Source organism: Bufo bufo, chromosome 5 (genome assembly GCF_905171765.1).
Source record: "Bufo bufo chromosome 5, aBufBuf1.1, whole genome shotgun sequence".
In the NCBI taxonomy this organism is placed as follows: domain Eukaryota; kingdom Metazoa; phylum Chordata; class Amphibia; order Anura; family Bufonidae; genus Bufo; species Bufo bufo.
Window position 1 is genome coordinate 133152110 of NC_053393.1, and position 21631 is coordinate 133173740.

Genomic DNA, 21631 nt, shown 5'->3' on the forward strand with positions numbered 1-21631 from the left:
CTTTTAAACATACAGTATATATTTGACTTGTATTTGTACTGGCCTGCAGTAAAATTGATATCCATTGACTGTGTAATATACCTTTGGCCACATAATCACTTGATCTTTTCTGTCTGTTGGGGCCTGTAGTCCAGTGGCCTTCAGTAAAAATTTTATCTATTGACCGCATAATGTACCTCGAGCCACATAATGAGAATTTCTTTTATGTCAGGTGAATGCCTAATTTTTAAGGCCCGTACTCCCGTGGCCTAAAATAAAAATGTTCTAGGCTCCAACAGTGCACATTTTCAGAGAATATCCCTTTAAGATGCATAAAAATGTCCACTGATTAAGATACATATTATTTGTTGGCATATATGTCATTGATCCCCCTCTAGTATGTCACTGTCCATGTTGTGAGACTATTTGTGCACTTCTACTAAGTATTTGCTGGCTGCAAATATGAGCTGAAGGTTTTTCAGGTTCGCCTGACATTAAAGTGAATGAGGCCCGCCGCGAACTTGTGGTTCGCGAACATTTAATCTTGTTCACGCATTCGTGAACCGCCCCGGCCGATGTTCGTCCATCACTCAGCCGGTTACATCATACATCTGTACCTCGCTGTGTGTATAAATATATATATATATATATATATATATATATACTCATGGCGAGGTAGAGATGTACGATGTAACCGGCTGATTTGCTACATGTCAAACCAGTTAATAAGTAATCATTTGTAAATGGATGAAATACTTATTTTCATAACTATATATATACACATTACAGAGTGTTTGAGAGAGATACAAAAGTAATTTAAGTATTGTACCTGGGCATTTTCTGTCACGGATCTCTCTGATCCGCTCCGAATTCCTCAAATTCAACCATTTTTAAAAAAAATATGGCCATCCTAGGGTGATTGCCCTTAAACTTCCTCTTGAGCTCGGAGCGGATCTCACTCACAATGGCCTGCGTGTCAGCGTGGACCCAGGTCCGGTCATAGCCCCGCTCCAACATGCGCTGCAGGATACAGATGCAAGCATATAATCCCAATTTTTTAAAATACAAGTATTGTAAATATTGTCCTCAGCAAGATATCTAAAAGTATTTTGTCTTCGAAAGGGAAATATTAGATTTAATGTTACCGTTATAAGATGTGATTGTATTGCGATTGTATGTGTGTGGGGTCTGAGCAATCGGATATTGACAAGCTGAGCAGAGATGTACCTGTCTAGTGAAGTTACAGTACGGTATGGGGTGTACAGCTGGTTCGCCTTCCCGTGGTGCACCCTGAGTAACTCTAAATGAACCAGCAAATACTAGCGGTAAGACAAAGAAAGCTTCTCCTGAGTCCTGAGCAACAGGACACAAACTCTAATCTATAGACTGTGTTTTTGTGTGTGTGTGGGGGGTATATAGTGTACAGTACGTATGGCAGGAAAATGGATGTGCAATGTGCATGTGAGAGATATTTCTATGCTGTCCATACGTACATTCTACAGACATAGTGTTGTGATGCTACAACAATACTTAGTGCACCACTCAGTAATATCTATTAGGCCTGATAAAAAGTAAAGTTATATGTATCGTGAAAAAATATTTGGATCATAAGTGGCGATTTTCGCAATCACAAATATTTTATAACACTCTAACTGCAAATAAAGCGATTGGTCTGACATGCATGTGAAATGTAATCAAATACACTTGTGTAATGTGAAATTACTTACAGTGATCAGTTCTTCCTCACTGTCTCGAAAATTGCTTCCGACCATCTTTTCCAATCGCCTCAAACTTTAGGTAAGTCGAAAACAGTTGCTAGGCCACGCCCCTTTTTGCGCATGCGAATTAAAGGAATTTTACATTGCGATTTTATTAATGAAAAAAAAATATGTGAACGAAGATAGCGAATTCACAAATATATGACGAATATTCGCCCATATATTCGCAAAATCGAATATTGCCCATGCCACTCAATACTTTTTAAGATGCCGCTGTACTTCTTCCTGGGTCAGACAGGGCACTTTTAATGGGGAATTTACTTTTACATTCTGTATTTCATCTGACAGTTTATTTTCTTCAGTGAATACAGTGGAGGAAAAAATATTTAATAGCTTTGCTTTCTTCTCATCGCTCTTTGCATCTCCCCCCTCATTACTCTGTAAAGGGCCGACACCTTCAGATTTATACTTTTTACTATTTATATAATTGGAGAACATTTTAGGGTTCGTTTTATTCTCTTTGGCAATTAATCTCTCGGTCTCTAGTTTGGCTGCTTTTATTTATCTTTTTACATTTTCAATTTTTTTCCTTAACCACCTCAGCCCCCAGTGCTTAAACACCCTGAAAGACCAGGCCACTTTTTACACTTCTGACCTACACTACTTTCACCATTTATTGCTCGGTCATGCAACTTACCACCCAAATGAATTTTACCTCCTTTTCTTCTCACTAATAGAGCTTTCATTTGGTGGTATTTCATTGCTGCTGACATTTTTACTTTTTTTGTTATTAATCGAAATTTAACGATTTTTTTGCAAAAAAATGACATTTTTCACTTTCAGTTGTAAAATTTTGCAAAAAAAATGACATCCATATATAAATTTTGCTCTAAATTTATTGTTCTACATGTCTTTGATAAAAAAAAAATGTTTGGGTAAAAAAAAAATGGTTTGGGTAAAAGTTATAGCGTTTACAAACTATGGTACAAAAATGTGAATTTCCGCTTTTTGAAGCAGCTCTGACTTTCTGAGCACCTGTCATGTTTCCTGAGGTTCTACAATGCCCAGACAGTACAAACACCCCACAAATGACCCCATTTCGGAAAGTACACACCCTAAGGTATTCGCTGATGGGCATAGTGAGTTCATAGAACTTTTTATTTTTTGTCACAAGTTAGCGGAAAATGATGATTTTTTTTTTTTTTTTTTTTTCTTACAAAGTCTCATATTCCACTAACTTGTGACAAAAAATAAAAACTTCCATGAACTCACTATGCCCATCAGCGAATACCTTGGGGTCTATTCTTTCCAAAATGGGGTCACTTGTGGGGTAGGTATAATGCCCTGGTATTTTAGGGGCCCAAATGTGTGGTAAGGAGTTTGAAATCAAATTCTGTAAAAAATGACGAGTGAAATCCGAAAGGTGCTCTTTGGAATATGGGCCCCTTTGCCCACCTAGGCTGCAAAAAAGTGTCACACATCTGGTATCTCCGTACTCAGGAGAAGGTGGGGAATGTGTTTTGGGGTGTCATTTTACATATACCCATGCTGGGTGAGATAAATATCTTGGTCAAATGCCAACTTTGTATAAAAAAATGGGAAAAGTTGTCTTTTGCCAAGATATTTCTCTCACCCAGCATGGGTATATGTAAAAAGACACCCCAAAACACATTCCCCAACTTCTCCTGAATACGGAGATACCAGATGTGTGACACTTTTTTGCAGCCTAGGTGGGCAAAGGGGCCCATATTCCAAAGAGCACCTTTCGGATTTCACTCGTCATTTTTTACAGAATTTGATTTCAAACTCCTTACCACACATTTGGGCCCCTAGAATGCCAGGGCAGTATAACTACCCCACAAGTGACCCCATTTTGGAAAGAAGAGACCCCAAGGTATTCGCTGATGGGCATAGTGAGTTCATGGAAGTTTTTATTTTTTGTCACAAGTTAGTGGAATATGAGACTTTGTATAAAAAAAAAAAATATAAAAAAAATCATCATTTTCCACTAACTTGTGACAAAAAATAAAAAATTCTAGGAACTTGCCATGCCCCTCACGGAATACCTTGGGGTGTCTTCTTTCCAAAATGGGGTCACTTGTGGGGTAGTTATACTGCCCTGGCATTTTCCAGGGGCCCTAATGTGTGGTAAGTAGGTAAATGACCAGTGAAATCCAAAAGGTGCTCTTTGGAATATGGGCCCCTTTGCCCACCTAGGCTGCAAAAAAGTGCCACACATGTGGTATCTCCGTACTCAGGAGAAGTTGGGGAATGTGTTTTGGGGTGTCTTTTTACATATACCCATGCTGGGTGAGAGAAATATCTTGGCAAAAGACAACTTTTCCCATTTTTTTATACAAAGTTGGCATTTGACCAAGATATTTATCTCACCCAGCATGGGTATATGTAAAATGACACCCCAAAACACATTCCCCACCTTCTCCTGAGTACGGAGATACCAGATGTGTGACACTTTTTTGCAGCCTAGGTGGGCAAAGGGGCCCATATTCCAAAGAGCACCTTTCGGATTTCACTCGTCATTTTTTACAGAATTTGATTTCAAACTCCTTACCACACATTTGGGCCCCTAAAATACCAGGGCATTATACCTACCCCACAAGTGACCCCATTTTGGAAAGAATAGACCCCAAGGTATTCGCTGATGGGCATAGTGAGTTCATGGAAGTTTTTATTTTTTGTCACAAGTTAGTGGAATATGAGACTTTGTAAGAAAAAAAAAAAAAAAAAAAAATCATCATTTTCCACTAACTTGTGACAAAAAATAAAAAATTCTAGGAACTCGCCATGCCCCTCACGGAATACCTTGGGGTGTCTTCTTTCCAAAATGGGGTCACTTGTGGGGTAGTTATACTGCCCTGGCATTTTCCAGGGGCCCTAATGTGTGGTAAGTAGGTAAATGACCAGTGAAATCAGAAAGGTGCTCTTTGGAATATGGGCCCCTTTGCCCACCTAGGCTGCAAAAAAGTGTCACACATCTGGTATCTCCGTACTCGGGAGAAGTTGGGGAATGTGTTTTGGGGTGTCTTTTTACATATACCCATGCTGGGTGAGAGAAATATCTTGGCAAAAGACAACTTTTCCCATTTTTTTATACAAAGTTGGCATTTGACCAAGATATTTATCTCACCCAGCATGGGTATATGTAAAATGACACCCCAAAACACATTCCCCACCTTCTCCTGAGTACGGAGATACCAGATGTGTGACACTTTTTTGCAGCCTAGGTGGGCAAAGGGGCCCATATTCCAAAGAGCACCTTTCGGATTTCACTCGTCATTTTTTACAGAATTTGATTTCAAACTCCTTACCACACATTTGGGCCCCTAAAATACCAGGGCATTATACCTACCCCACAAGTGACCCCATTTTGGAAAGAATAGACCCCAAGGTATTCGCTGATGGGCATAGTGAGTTCATGGAAGTTTTTATTTTTTGTCACAAGTTAGTGGAATATGAGACTTTGTATGAAAAAAAAAAAAAAAAAAAAATCATCATTTTCCACTAACTTGTGACAAAAAATAAAAAATTCTAGGAACTCGCCATGCCCCTCACGGAATACCTTGGGGTGTCTTCTTTCCAAAATGGGGTCACTTGTGGGGTAGTTATACTGCCCTGGCATTTTCCAGGGGCCCTAATGTGTGGTAAGTAGGTAAATGACCAGTGAAATCAGAAAGGTGCTCTTTGGAATATGGGCCCCTTTGCCCACCTAGGCTGCAAAAAAGTGTCACACATCTGGTATCTCCGTACTCGGGAGAAGTTGGGGAATGTGTTTTGGGGTGTCTTTTTACATATACCCATGCTGGGTGAGAGAAATATCTTGGCAAAAGACAACTTTTCCCATTTTTTTATACAAAGTTGGCATTTGACCAAGATATTTATCTCACCCAGCATGGGTATATGTAAAATGACACCCCAAAACACATTCCCCAACTTCTCCTGAGTACGGCGATACCAGATGTGTGACACTTTTTTGCAGCCTAGATGCGCAAAGGGGCCCAAATTCCTTTTAGGAGGGCATTTTTAGACATTTGGATACCAGACTTCTTCTCACGCTTTGGGGCCCCTAGAATGCCAGGGCAGTATAAATACCCCACATGTGACCCCATTTTGGAAAGAAGACACCCCAAGGTATTCAATGAGGGGCATGGCGAGTTCATAGAAATTTTTTTTTTTTGGCACAAGTTAGCGGAAATTGATATTTTTTATTTTTTTCTCACAAAGTCTCCCGTTCCGCTAACTTGGGACAAAAATTTCAATCTTTCATGGACTCAATATGCCCCTCACTGAATACATGGGGGTGTCTTCTTTCCGAAATGGGGTCACATGTGGGGTATTTATACTGCCCTGGCATTCTAGGGGCCCTAAAGCGTGAGAAGAAGTCTGGAATATAAATGTCTAAAAAATTTTACGCATTTGGATTCCGTGAGGGGTATGGTGAGTTCATATGAGATTTAATTTTTTGTCACAAGTTAGTGGAATATGAGACTTTGTAAGAAAAAAAAATAATAATTCCGCTAACTTGGGCCAAAAAAATGTCTGAATGGAGCCTTACAGGGGGGTGATCAATGACAGGGGGGTGATCAATGACAGGGGGGTTGATCAATGACAGGGGGGTTGATCAATGACAGGGGGTTGATCAATGACAGGGGGGTGATCAATGACAGGGGGGTGATCAATGACAGGGGGGTGATCAATGACAGGGGGGTGATCAATGACAGGGGGGTGATCAATGACAGGGGGGGTGATCAATGACAGGGGGGGTGATCAATGACAGGGGGGGTGATCAATGACAGGGGTGGTGATCAATGACAGGGGGGTGATCAGGGAGTCTATATGGGGTGATAACCACAGTCATTGATCACGCCCGTGTAAGGCTTCATTCAGACGTCCGGATGCGTTTTGCGGATCCGATCCATCTATCAGTGGATCCGTAAAAATCATGCGGACGTCTGAATGGAGCTTTACAGGGGGGTGATCAATGACAGGGGGGTAATCAATGACAGGGGGGTGATCAGGGAGTCTATATGGGGTGATCACCACAGTCATTGATCATGCCCCTGTAAGGCTTCATTCAGACGTCCGGATGCGTTTTGCGGATCCGATCCATCTATCAGTGGATCCGTAAAAATCATGCGGACGTCTGAATGGAGCTTTACAGGGGGGTGATCAATGACAGGGGGGTAATCAATGACAGGGGGGTGATCAGGGAGTCTATATGGGGTGATCACCACAGTCATTGATCATGCCCCTGTAAGGCTTCATTCAGACGTCCGGATGCGTTTTGCGGATCCGATCCATCTATCAGTGGATCCGTAAAAATCATGCGGACGTCTGAATGGAGCTTTACAGGGGGGTAATCAATGACAGGGGGGTGATCAATGACAGGGGGGTGATCAGGGAGTCTATATGGGGTGATAACCACAGTCATTGATCATGCCCCTGTAAGGCTTCATTCAGACGTCCGGATGCGTTTTGCGGATCCGATCCATCTATCAGTGGATCCGTAAAAATCATGCGGACATCTGAATGGAGCTTTACAGGGGGTTGATCAATGACAGGGGGGTAATCAATGACAGGGGGGTGATCAGGGAGTCTATATGGGGTGATCAGGGGTGATCAGGGGCTAATAAGGGGTTAATAAGTGACGGGGGGGGGGGGTAGTGTAGTGTAGTGGTGCTTGGTGGGACTTTACTGAGCTACCTGTGTCCTCTGGTGGTCGATCCAAACAAATGGGACCACCAGAGGACCAGGTAGCAGGTATATTAGACGCTGTTATCAAAACAGCGTCTAATATACCTGTTAGGGGTTAAAAAAAACACATCTCCAGCCTGCCAGCGAACGATCGCCGCTGGCAGGCTGGAGATCAACTCTCTTACCTTCCGTTCCTGTGAGCGCGCGCGCCTGTGTGCGCGCGTTCACAGGAAATCTCGCGTCTCGCGAGAGGACGCGTATATGCGTCCAGGAGGAATGAATCAACCACCTCCAGGACGCGTCTGTGCGTACAGCGGTCCGGAGGTGGTTAAAGGGAATCTGTCACCTGCTTTTACCATTTTAACCTGTCACCATCGCTATGTTCACTAAAGTACCTTATTTCCAGCAGTCTTCTTTTTACTTTATTTTGTTTTGTCCTTTTGTTATAAAAGCCCTTTTTATGATATGCTAATGAGGTTCCAAGAACCTCCCACAGCCCGGCAAACTGTTCCGCCCCCTTCCCACGTCATAGTCTACCTTCTAGAAATGCCCGTCCTTCTTCCTGTCGGCGGCCAGAAAACTCGCGCAGGTGCAGTACCGCCTGCGGCCTGCGCAATCATCAACCTCCTCAGGGCAACAGCGCTCAGGTTACATCACTGGGCTCGGTGCATGCCCAGTGAGACTTTTGAGGCTGTTGCCCTCAGGAGGTTGATGATCGCGCAGGCGCAGGCCACAGGCGGTACTGCGCCTGCACAAGTTTTCTGGCCGCCGACAGGAAGAAGAACGGGCATTTCTAGAAGGTAGACTATGACGTGGGGAGGGGGCGGAACCGTTTGCCGAGCTGTGGGAGGTTATTTCAGGATCAGGAGGTGTTCTTGGGCACTGCAGGGGGGCGTCACTGGGCACCGGAGAGGGAAAAAAACGCCCCTCTGGGCACCTTGGAGCCTCATTAGCATATCATAAAAAGGGCTTTTATATCAGAAGGACAAAATGAAATAAAGTAAAAAGAAGACTGCTGGAAATAAGGTACTTTAGTGAACATAGCGATGGTCACAGCTTAAAATGGTAAAAGCAGGTGACAGATTCCCTTTAAAGTTTTTCAATGCTTCCTCTCTACCCTCCTGTTTTAGTGATTTAAATGCTTTCTTTTTGTCATTTATTGCTTTCTTTACAATTCTATTTATTCACATAGTTTTTTTCATGTTCCTTAACCTTTTATTCCCATAATGTATGTACCTCTAACTATTAGATTTTAGGATGGTTTTAAAAATATCCTATTTTGTGGCTGTATTTTTATTTTTGAGGATTTTGTCCCAGTTAGTTAGGCCTATGGCCTCTCTTAGTTGGCGGAATTTTGTTTTATATATATATATATATATATATATATATATGAAAACGGACAGCACATCCAGTAGAAAACAGTGGAAGTTTATTCCTTGAGGCTTGAGAAAGGCTCTGTGTTTTGAGCCGAAATGTCGCCTCTTTGTGCCACCGTGGCCCAATAAACTTCCACTGTTTTCTACTGGATGTGCTGTCCGTTTTCATCTACATACCTGTGGGTAAGCAGTGACAATCCTGGACATAGCACCCGCCATTGTATTTTGTGAATTGGTGCTGCCACACTTTTCCTTTTATATATATATATTTATATATATTTTTTTATTTTTTATATATTTTTTTTTATTTATACATACAGTACAGACCAAAAGTTTGGACACACCTTCTCATTCAAAGAGTTTTCTTTATTTTCATGACTATGAAGGCATCAAAACTATGAATTAACACATGTGGAATTATATACATAACAAACAAGTGTGAAACAACTGAAAATATGTCATATCTTCAAAGTAGCCACCTTTTGCTTTGATTACAGCTTTGCACACTCTTGGCATTCTCTTGATGAGCTTCAAGAGGTAGTCCCCTGAAATGGTCTTCCAACAGTCTTGAAGGAGTTCCCAGAGATGCTTAGCACTTGTTGGCCCTTTTGCCTTCACTCTGCAGTCCAGCTCACCCCAAACCATCTCGATTGGGTTCAGGTCCGGTGACTGTGGAGGCCAGGTCATCTGGCGCAGCACCCCATCACTCTCCTTCATGGTCAAATAGCCCTTACTTTCAAAGTTTTCCCAATTTTTCGGCTGACTGACTGACCTTCATTTCTTAAAGTAATGATGGCCACTCGTTTTTCTTTACTTAGCTGCTTTTTTCTTGCCATAATACAAATTCTAACAGTCTATTCAGTAGGACTATCAGCTGTGTATCCACCTGACTTCTCAACGCCACTGATGGTCCCAACCCCATTTATAAGGCAAGAAATACCATTTATTAAACCTGACAGGGCACACCTGTGAAGTGAAAACCATTTCAGGGGACTACCTCTTGAAGCTCATCAAGAGAATGCCAAGAGTGTGCAAAGCAGTAATCAAAGCAAAAGGTGGCTAATTTGAAGAACCTAGAATATGACATATTTTCAGTTGTTTCACACTTGTTTGTTATGTATATAATTCCACATGTGTTAATTCATAGTTTTGATGCCTTCAGTGTGAATCTACAATTTTCATAGTCATGAAAATAAAGAAAACTCTTTGAATGAGAAGGTGTGTCCAAACTTTTGGTCTGTACTGTACATTTTATTTTTGCCCTATAAGATGCACCTGCCCATAAGACACACATAGGCTTTAAAGGAGGAAAATAATCAGACCTCAGATCTTACCCTGAATGTTAATTACACCCCAGTTCAGACCCCCAATCACACCTCAGATCGGACCCCCAAAGTTAATAAGTGCTCCCTGCCCACCAGCAAGTAATATTTTACAGCATGAATGGCATATCTTTCATACTAGCAGAAATATGTGTTAGCCGTAAGACTTAATGGGGCCATACACATTAGACAGAACTCGGTTAATGGATGGACAGCAGTTGAAAAAACATCTGTGAACATTTGTTTTGCAGACATATACTTTTAGTACATACTGGACAGTTGTTCAAACTGGTATCATATATTCAATAAAAGTTAGTGATAGATGAAAGATCATTATGTTCCATTCCTTCAAAGAGATATCTTTTGTCTACGTACAATCTTTTTTTAAAGAGGAGCTTTCATGCTTTTTTATTAATTGAGATAAATACCTTTACTTGCGGGGTACTTGCTGATGCTGCCACCCTGCCTGATTTTTAGAAATATCGCTCCTATGCCTCGCTGTGCCCCCCTGCAGTTTTCTCGCTCAGTATGCTAATACTGAGCATCGGAACAGGGAGGAGGAGACACCAAGGTTTCTCAATGGGCGTCTCCTTCTCCCTGGCTGTGCCGGGATCCAATCACAGAGGAGAGCGTCACAGCCAGGGAGAAGGATCACGAAAATGCCGATCGTAGTAATTAAATGCTTTGGATGCCGTGACCAAATAAGGTCACGGCATCTAAATGCACAAAAACAAGGGCTTCCTACCGATGCCCCGTGTGGCCAATTGGGGCATTGGCACTTACGCTGAACACTTTCAGCCTTGCTGATGAGGCTGAAAGTGTTCATGCTGTAATTCTTATTTTCACCACCAGATGGCAGGCCAGGATAAGAAATTAGCAAAATTTTGTTTAAATGGCATTTTTTTAAATCCCTGATAGACCAAAATGAAAAATTTAAAAACATACGTGTAATTTATAGGCTCATATATGAGCCACAAAATCATCACAAAAAAATTACAAAAATATTCGTCATACTTTGCATTTGTCATTCCCGTGTATATATATAAAAAATACTAAAAATTTAAGTTTAAATCACCCCATTTTCGTATATCTAAAAAAAAAACCTGAATAACAATAAATATAAATATCATGGGTATCACCGTGACTGAAAACACCCATACTATTAAAATAGAAAAAAAAATTCAGATATGGCGAATGGCGTAACGGAAAAAAGGGTTAAAATGGTCAATTTGCCATTTTTTCATTGCTTCTCTTACCCAAAAAATGTAATAAAATGTGATCAAAAAGTCACGCACACTCCCAAATTGTATAAATAAAAACTGCTAATGTTGTTCTGCAAAAAATGGGCCCCTAAACAGCTCAGTAGACATAAGTATAAAAAAGTTGTGGGGGTCAGAATATGATGATGTAAAAAAAAGCAATTATCAAAGTTTACATTTATTTTTACACTATTTAGACATAAAGAACCTATACATATGGGGTATAGTTGTAATCGAACTGAAGGGCATGGGTCAGTTTTGCTGTAAACAAAACGTTGTGGGAACAAAACCCGTAAAACGGCGGAGGGATTGCATTTTTTCCAATTCCACCCAATTTGCAATTTTTTTACCGCTTCCCACTACATTTTATGCCATAATTAATGGTGGCATTAGAAAGTACAACCTTTTCCGCAAAAAATAAGCCCTCATACAGCTATGTGACCAAAAATATAAAAAAGTTATGGCTCAAGGAAAATAGAGAAGAAAAATGAAAACGCAAAAACGAAAAAACCTCCAGTATCCTAAGAGTTAAAATGCCCCCCACAGTGCCCCCAGCATTTATAAAGCCTCCAACTGTTATGATGCTCACCCTGAAGTACCCCAGTATTTATATCACCCCCCTACTATTATAATGCTCGCTCTGAAGTGCCTCCAGTATTTATATTGTCCCCTACTGTTATAATGTTCGCCCTGAAGCGCCCCCAGTATTTATAATGCGCCCTGCAGTGCCCCCTGTAGTTATATTCCTCCGTTTATTGTCCTCAGAAATTATAATTCCTCAGCCCCTCCACCATAAAGTCCCATGTAAATAACATTTCCCTCCTCCGGCATAGTTGTCCCATGTAAATACCCTCACACCATCTCTCCAGCCCCCTCCAATATACAGTCCCATGTAAATAACACCCCTCTCTATCTGCAGCCCCCTCCAAAATACAGTCCCATGTAAATAACATGATACTATTTCTCCTACCCCCTCCAATATACAGTGCCATGTAAATTACATCACCCCCTCCCCAGCCGCCTTCAACATAGTCTCATGTAAAGAACATCACCCCCTCCCCAGTCGCCTTCAACATACAGTCCCATGTAAATAACATCACCCTCTCAGCATTCAGACCCATGTAAATAATATCACTCCCTCCCACAGCCGCCTTCAACATATAGTCCCATGTAAATAACATCACCCCCTCAACATTCAGTCCCATGTAAATAATATCACCCCTTCCCCAGCTGCCTTCAACATATAGTCCCATGTAAATAACATAACCCTGCCCCAGCCATCTCCAACATGCATTCCCATATAAATAACATCACCCCCTCAACTTTCAGTCCCATGTAAAAAACATCACTCCATCCCACTGTCCCATGTAAATAACTTCCCTCCCTTCAGCCCTAACATACAGTCCCAGTTAAATAACTACAACTCCCAACATTGCTCTGCTTCTCACACTGAGTAATCTACCCCTTCACTAACCTCTCCTCATGTAGCAGACCTCACCACAGCTTCTTCCCAGGACTTCTCTTCACTGCTGAGCCGTCCTCTCTTGCACTGGTCCTATGATGGTGACATCATCCCAGGTCCTTTTCAGCTACTGCATCTAGAACTGATCACATGGACTGTGATGTCATCACAAGTCCTTCAGCTCTTGCAGGGCATTAGAATCAATTGTATTGCCATCCTGAGGACAGCAATACAGTTGTACAGTCCTGATCAAAAGTTTTGGGGGGGTTTAGTTTTTTTTTGGAGGTGTGGTCCTAAACTTTTGATCAGCTGAAAAACAGCCTGTTTCAGTTTATTTGTTGTTTTCATTAAATTGAATGCTCAAAAAAATGTTTTGTCTCACTCCCATTTCTTCTTGTTGCATGTTGAAACTCTACTTGGAACCTTGTTAAGATCCAGCCATGCTAAATATGATTTTTTGCCATTTTTCAAGTGGTCTTAAACTTTTGATCAGGTCTATATCTATCCGACAGGCAGGGCATTCGGGGTCTGAGAAAAAACATCAGGGGCCCAGGCCCCGAATGTTTTAACCTAGTAATGCACCTGGACTAATGTATTGGCCACCTTAATTACCACCTACCAACCCGCCTGTAATCTACTTTAATTCCTCTACTGTAAATAAGAACATGATTGAATGTAAAATTGGACTAAATGTGTGCAATGTATCAGTGGGTAACTAATCTAGCTCCATTTTAACTTGAATAGGCCATATTTTTGCCTTTGTACAACTGTTCTTATAAACGTGGACTGATTGAAATTGAGCTTTGCGGTTGTTCTAATCTTGTAAATTGATTTCATGCTCCTGTAGTGTGATAAATTCTATTTTGTGAGTAAACGTTCACTACAAGTTCTCATTTTCTGCTGAATGCCGTCCTTCACCCTGAACTGCTATATCATAATATCCAAGGAATGTGTATTTGTGCATCATTATATTCCACTTAAGAGAAAACCTTGAAAACTAATTATAACAATCTTACTACAAATATGGCCTTGGTGGTCTTAGTGGCCAGGATGTCTTATGCTTGGTTGCTCTATTGTGAATCAGAGGAAGACATGTGGCCTAGACGTTGCAGATGCGAGCTGTGTGCTTTATCACACAAAATAATGTTCTGTGCCAACACATAATACACCTGCTATTGCTTTCCTTCTTCATTTGCAATGTTAATGTAAATATATTTGAAGAATAATACAGTTTTTAATATAGAAGCATGCACTAAAAACGCTCAGCTCACCGGATTTCAAGTTGAGATGCCAACAGAGGTCGGATACAACAATAATCAAAGGAAAGTCCAGCATTCACATATAAGGTAAAATCCAGGCTTCATTTGGAAATCACCATAATCCAAGATTAAAGAAAAAAAAACACATGACTTACATGTTTCAGACCTACATAGGTTATGTAAGGTCCTCATGTAGGTCTGAAATGTGTAAGGCTACTTTCATTCAGAGCTCTAACAAGCGGTCAAAAATGGATCAGTTTTGCCCTAATGCACCCTGAATGGAAAAGGAAGCCTGGATTTTATTGGATACATGAATGCTGGACTTTCCTACAAATTTCAGTACAAAGGCAGATAGAGATATCTAACTCTAAGGAAACATAAACTCAGGTGTGACCTCCCTGACCAATAAAAAACACTCAGCTAAAGCACTCCATCTATGCACTATGTAGTTTTCAATGCTGCCCCTATATATATGAACACTGGGGGTGCTGGGTGTCAGACCCTCACTGATCTGATATTGATAACCTGTCTGGAGGATAGGTCATCAATATCCGTAGTCAGGAGAACCCTTTTGACATAAGATAGCACTTGAAACACTTGGTCTGTAGAACTGATTATTTGCCCGTGGGCGCACCAGTTTGTTACTTTCTGCAAATCTGATGGACTTGAATTTTCTTTGTACCCTTTCAGGTGTCATAGAATGCGCCCTTCAATTTCCAACTCCTTACTGGTACTGGGACACAGTGATGAAAATCTGCGTATTCATCTTTGCATTCGTCATTCCCGTGTTTATTATCACTATCTGTTATACCTTAATGATCCTGCGATTAAAAAGTGTTCGTCTACTCTCCGGATCTCGGGAAAAAGACAGAAATCTCCGGCGCATAACAAGACTTGTGCTGGTTGTTGTAGCCGTATTTATTATATGCTGGACCCCAATTCACATTTTTGTGCTGGTTGAAACCCTTGTAGATGTACCACAAGGCATTGCTGTAAGCTCAATCTATTATTTCTGCATTGCGTTGGGCTACACTAATAGCAGTTTAAATCCAATCTTGTATGCGTTCCTCGATGAAAATTTTAAGAGATGTTTCAAAGACTTTTGCTTTCCTTCAAAACTAAGACTGGATCGGCAAGGAAACAGCAGAGTTGGAAACACTGTACATGATCCAGCCTACACAAGGGATGGGGAGCGGACTACCAAGCCAGTATGACTAGCAGTGGAGATGACTTCCTACACACCTCAAGGAAGTGGTGGGACCAATGAAGGGTTTACTCAGATAACATCTGCAGTATGATTCATTTTGAGAATTCTCAATGACAGATTTTAGTAAGACTTGTGCCATAACTTGCCTAGGAACTTTATGAATTTATTATTACGTACACACATTCAGTATTCGAGTGGTGTGTTATATTTACTGTAATATAAGTATTGAGTACAAATATAATCTTATAGATTTAAGTAATAAATGTATATAGTTGTCAGCTGTATATGAATAATCCATTTTGTGTCTGTAACAACCAAAAGTAAAGTAAAATAATGTACCGTTTTTCTTTTAAATATTGTAAATGCAGAAATGTGATATTTGATACTGGAGTGTTATTGTACATTGTTGGCCATTGTACATTGTACAACACTAGGCACAGAGTTTTGGTTTGCTGCTTAATACTGGAATATGTATATTGTATATACTTTGTATTACATATATTGTATTGTATGTTTACATCTGGCGAAATAAAATGTATTATTCCAAACAATTTTAGTTAACAACAAGTTAGATTATGAAAAATATGTTTGTTATTATTTATTAACTGTAGTTTTGCATTTTTACTTTTGGGGGCACTAGAACCCAGTCCGTTATTCATCCATTTTCTCCAAATAATTGATTTTGACAGGAAACTATGAGTAAAGTCTACATATAAATTGTGGTCATTATTAAAGATAGATTTTTGGCTTGCCCTGTCATGAGTGGTCTGTCTATCATTTTCCAGGATTGATACATAATGGTATTAGTAATGACCTACTGGCTTTGAAGCTGATGACTGCATGACATGGTTAATTCATTGCTAATCAATGCTGGTCACCAGCAATTATTGTTTTAGCAATATTTAAATGGATACTTGGAGCAGCATTGATCCAAATCCTCCTATGGCCTCCTGCACATGACCGCTTTTTTTCCCGTTCACTGGCCGTTTTTTGCGATCCGTATACGGTCCGTATACGGAACCATTCATTTCAATGGTTCCGCAAAAAAAAAAGGAATGTACTCCGTATGCATTCCGTTTCCGTATTTCCGTTTTTCCGTTCCGTTTAAAGATAGAACATGTCCTATTATTGCCCGCAAATCACGTTCCGTGGCTCCATTCAAGTCAATGGGTCCGCAAAAAAACAGAACATCCGTATGTCTTCCGTTTCCGTTCAGTTTTTTGCGGAACCATCTATTGAAAATGTTATGCCCAGCCCAATTTTATCTATATAATCCGGAAAAACGGAGCAGAAACGGAAACAAAACGGAAACAAAAAACGGAACAACGGATCTGTGAAAAACGGACCGCAAAACACTGAAAAAGCCATACGGTCGTGTGCAGGAGGCCTATAGGTTATAAAGGAAAGCAAAGCAATAGCAAAAAATCATAGTTTTCGGCTACATGCACACGAATGTTGCTTGCTTCCGTGTCTGTTCCGCATTTTTTGCGGATAGGATGCGGACCCATTCATTTCAATGGGTTCGCAAAAAATGCAGACAGCGCACCGTGTGCTGTCCGCATCAGTATGTCTGTTCCGTAGCCCCTCAAAAAAAATATAACATGTCCTATTCTTGTCCGTTTTAGGCATTGTTACGATGGATTAAAAAAAACGGGTGGCATACGGATGTCATCCATTCTTAGGCTACAATAATCTCGCCAGTGATGCTCATTTTTGAAAGGTTAATATACAACCTTGCTCTTTTGGTTAAAGAGACATTTCCATCAAAATTTTGTATCACATATTAACAGCCTATATCTGAATATTCTGTGTGTTTTTGTTTTTGCAACAAAAAAAAAGCCAAAACAAAGCAAAAAACAGAATGGAATGGATATAATTTTTTGGAAGTCATTCCATGTATTCAACTTTCTGTCCAGGCTCTTTAACTACAAATAGCCAAAACTTCTAATAAAAAAAGTAAAAAATACATATTCTGTGAATATCGTGTTTAAAAACAAAAAAACAAAATACTACTCATTTCTGACAGTGTCCCTTTAAATTCAGCCCAACACAAACAGCCTACATCTGTGCTGATAAGGGCTGACAATAAGGGCTCATGCACAATACATAAAATAAAACATTTGAGGCACACAGAGGTTTCAGGAGAAATTCGATTTGCAGCAAAGCCGAATTTCCTCGTGCTTTGTGGTAATGAATCGATTTTCATGAAATGGCGGTAATAATAAAAAAAAAAAATCATACTTACCTCATCTATTTGAGTGCGAAGAGGCCGCATCTGCCTTCTTACTTGAAGACCGCATGTGAAATTTTGTGTGTGGTAACATATGAAGTCACCATGCCGGCCGACGAGATGACATCATGCGCCGCACAAGATTTCATGCTGGATCTTCAAGCAAGATGGCCACGTCGGCCTCTTCGCGATCCAATGGATTAGGTAAGTATGATTAAAAAAATGTTTTCAATTTGCAAACAGTAAAATGCTTTAATGTGGATATTCAGATGCTGCAATCAGTGATGAATACTGCATCTGAGGGGTTCATGATGGGGGTTGGCGCAATCGCTGTTCCCTGTCATTGCACCGGCTATTTACAAAGAAATGCGCTCTGTGATGAAGTAATTCATCACTAAGCAAAATGTTTTTTGTAAAATTTAGCAAAGCAGCCACACCTCAGTGCAGCACAATATAAGGCCCCTGCAAAACCAAATACCACAATGTAGCACAAAATTCTGCCACAGCAGAGCCAAATACCACAGTGTAGCACAATATACTGTTCCAGCAGAACTGAATTCCACAGCGCAACACAATATATTGCCCCAGCAAAGCAAAATACTGCTCCAGCAGAAGCAAATACCACAATGCAAAACAGTATACTGTCACATCAGCACAAAATACCTCCCTAAAAGCTTCCCATCTGGAATGTGCCATCTGCCACGTTCTGTCCTCCTCCTCCTCGTTTCTGTGGAAGTGAGACATGAGCAGGGGCGGATTAAGTGCATGATAGGCCCGGGGCTGTCTACCAAACTTGCCCCCCCCCCCCCCCATTTTTTTTTTTTTTGTAAGAAGAGGCTGCGGTGCTTCATGGGCGCCACAGTCTCTTCTTAGGCCATATGACATCTTCAGACTAAAATAAAATACCCCAAATTGGGTCCTAAACTGAAAAATGTAGTCACCAAATTTAAAATACATATAATTGTAATAAAAAAGACATGGAGGAGAATACAGCACCACATACCTCTTACATCCAGGGACATCTCCTGTCATGTAGACCTTCTCTTTCCTCTTCTCCTCCATTTTACCCAGACCACCATGGCAAATTCTTTCAGCCACATCTCGTCTCTACAGTTTGTAACACAGATACGTTAGATTTCTCAATATTTCCATCAACCTCTTCATCCTGGTGTCCCCACATCGTCATCCTGCTGCCACCCCCAATACTGTGCCCGTTGTGCCCCCGAATGCCCAAGGAACTATACTGCTGAAAAAATAGTGACCCTAATAGACATAATTGGGGTAATTTATCAAACTGGTGTAAAGTAGAACTGGATTTCCAAAAGAGCTGTCAAATATGAAAGGTGGAATCTGATTGGCTGCTATGGGCAACTAAGCCAGTTCTACTTTACACCAGTTTGATAAATTACCCCAAATGTTCCTATAGTGTCCACAGCAGCTATAATGTCCCTTAGAGTGCCCCCAGTAATAATAACACCCTATATTGTGCTCCAGGCAATAATCCCTGTATAGTGTCCCCAAAAATAATAGAATTGCCCATACAGTGCCTCCCCAATAGCAACACCCCATATAGTAATTTCCACCACACTGCCCCCACATAGAAATCCCCCCATAGTAATTTGCCCCCACACAGTAATTTCCCCCAAACTGACCCCATATAGTAGTTTGCCCCCCACACAGTAATTTGCTCTACACTGCCCCCACATAGTAATTTCCACCACACTGCCCCCACATAGTAATTTGCCCACAGTGCCCCCACACAATAGTTTTCCCCACATAGTAATTTGCCCCCACATAGAAATTACCCCACACTGTCCCCACATGGCAATTTCCCCCACACTGCCCCCACATAGTAATTTGCCCCCACACTGCCCCATATAGTAATTTGTCCCCACACTGCCCCATATAGTAATTTGCCCCCACACTACCCCCACATAGTAATTTGCCCTCACACTGCCCCATATAGTAATTTGCCCCCACACTGCCCCATATAGTAATTTGCCCCCACACTGCCCCATATAGTAATTTGTCCCCACACTGCCCCCACATAGTAATTTGCCCCCACACTGCCCCATATAGTAATTTGTCCCCACATAGCAATTTCCCCACACACAATAGTTTCCCCCACACTGCCCCCATATAGAAATTTGCCCCCACACCGCCCCCACATGGCAATTTTCCCCCACACTGCCCCCACATAGCAATTTGCCCCCACACTGCCCTCACATAGCAATTTGCCCCCACACTGCCCTCACATAGCAATTTGCCCCCACACCGCTCCCACATAGAAATTTGCCCCCACAAAGCCCCCACATAGCAATTTTCCCCCACACTGCCCCCACATAGCAATTTGCCCCCACACTGCCCCCACATAGCAATTTGCCCTCACACAGCAATTTGCCCCCACACTGCCCTCACATAGCAATTTTCCCCCACATAGAAATTTGCCTCCACACAGCCCCCACATAGCAATTTGCCCCCACACTGCCCTCACATAGAAATTTGCCCCCACATAGCAATTTGCCCCCACACAGCCCCCACATAGCAATTTGCCCCCACACTGCCCCCACATAGCAATTTGCCCCCACACAGCAATTTGCCCTCACACAGCCCCCACTTAGCAATTTGCCCCCACACTGCCCTCACATTGCAATTTGCCCCCACACTGCCCCCACATAGTAATTAGCCCCCACATAGTATTCCCGCCCATAATAATTTGGCCCCATACAGCCCCCACATTACCCCCCCATGTACTCGATTTAACTTCCCTAATATGTCCTCCTGTGTGCCTCCCCCCCCCCCAAAGTAGGCACATGAAATAAAAAAATTAAAAATGAACAAAAAAATGAAAAGATAAATACTCACCTACTGTATGTCCAGGGCCGGGCGCTTGCTCGCAGAGTCAGGCGCGTCACAGTGCTGCGTCCCGGCACAGGCGTGCGATGACGTCATCACGCACGCCTGCGCCGGGATTTCTCTACCGCATAGGCCTCAGGCCTTCAAGGCCTGAAGCCTATGGCGGTGATCGCGGACGGGACAGGGAGCTATGCGCTCCCGTGCCCCGCAGCAGTATGTGGGCGTTCGGGTCAGCGTTGGGCCCCCCAGCGGTGCTGGGCCCGGGGCTGCCGACCCGAACGTCCCTATTGTAATCCGCCACTGGACATGAGCCACAGCACATAGTTAGACCTACCTTCAGAATCCTGCTTTGTCTTTCGGTAGGGGAATACAGCACTACATACCTAATTCAGAGGCAGCATGGTGGCTCAGTGGTTAGCACTGGTGACTTGCAGCGCTGGGGTCCTAGATTCAAATCTGAACAAGGACAACATCTGGAGTTCGTATGTCCTTCCCGTATTTGCGTGGGTTTCCTCCAGGTACTCTGGTTTCCTCCCACACTCAAAAGACATAATGATAGGAAACTTAGACTGTAAGCTCCACTGAGGACAGCAAGTGATGCTAATGCCTGTAGAGTGCTGCAGAATATGTCAGCGCTCAGTGAGCAAAATAAATATTACATCCAGTGACATCTCCTCCAATCTAAAAATTCTCTTTCCTCATCTTCTCTATTAAGCCTTAAGCACACGGCCATTGTGCGGCCGTTCCGTGCATTGTGGATCGCAATTTGCGGTCCTCAACTTGAATAGGTCCGTGATCCGTCCGCACCGCAAAAAAATATAACATGTTAACATTTTTTGCTGTGCGGAGGCACGGACAGAAACACCACAGAAGCACTCCGTAGTGCTTCTTTGCCAACATTCCGCACCGCAGCTCCGGATTGCGGACCTATTCAAGTGAATGGGTCCGCATCTGTGATGCGGGGAGCACACGGCCGGTGCCTGCATATTGCGGGCCACAATGCGGCCACGGCTGGGCAACGTCCGTGTGCATGAGTCCTTAGGACCATCATGGCCTTAAGACCATCATGTCGACTTCCTTCAGCCATGTTCCATCTCTGCAAAGTTTGTCATGCAGACATCTTAGATTCCTCATTTTTGCATCATCCTCTCCACCCTAGTGTCCCAACAGTGTCATCCTGCTGTCACCACAATACTGACTCGAAAACAATGAAGAATGTTACACAAAGTATTTTATTTTTTGAAGTTTGTT

At 42.0% G+C, this 21631-nt stretch overlaps 1 protein-coding gene across 1 annotated transcript in view; it reads left to right on the plus strand.

The window, feature by feature from the left end:
* OPRK1 (opioid receptor kappa 1) overlaps positions 1 to 15709 on the plus strand; it is a 104047-nt gene extending 88338 nt beyond the window's left edge. Inside the window, exon 4 of the mRNA XM_040432115.1 lies at positions 14778 to 15709. Coding sequence (XP_040288049.1) covers positions 14778 to 15301 — 524 coding nt within the window. The 3' untranslated portion in view covers positions 15302 to 15709. The remainder of the gene's footprint in view (positions 1 to 14777) is intronic.
* The last annotated feature ends 5922 nt before the right edge of the window (positions 15710 to 21631 follow it).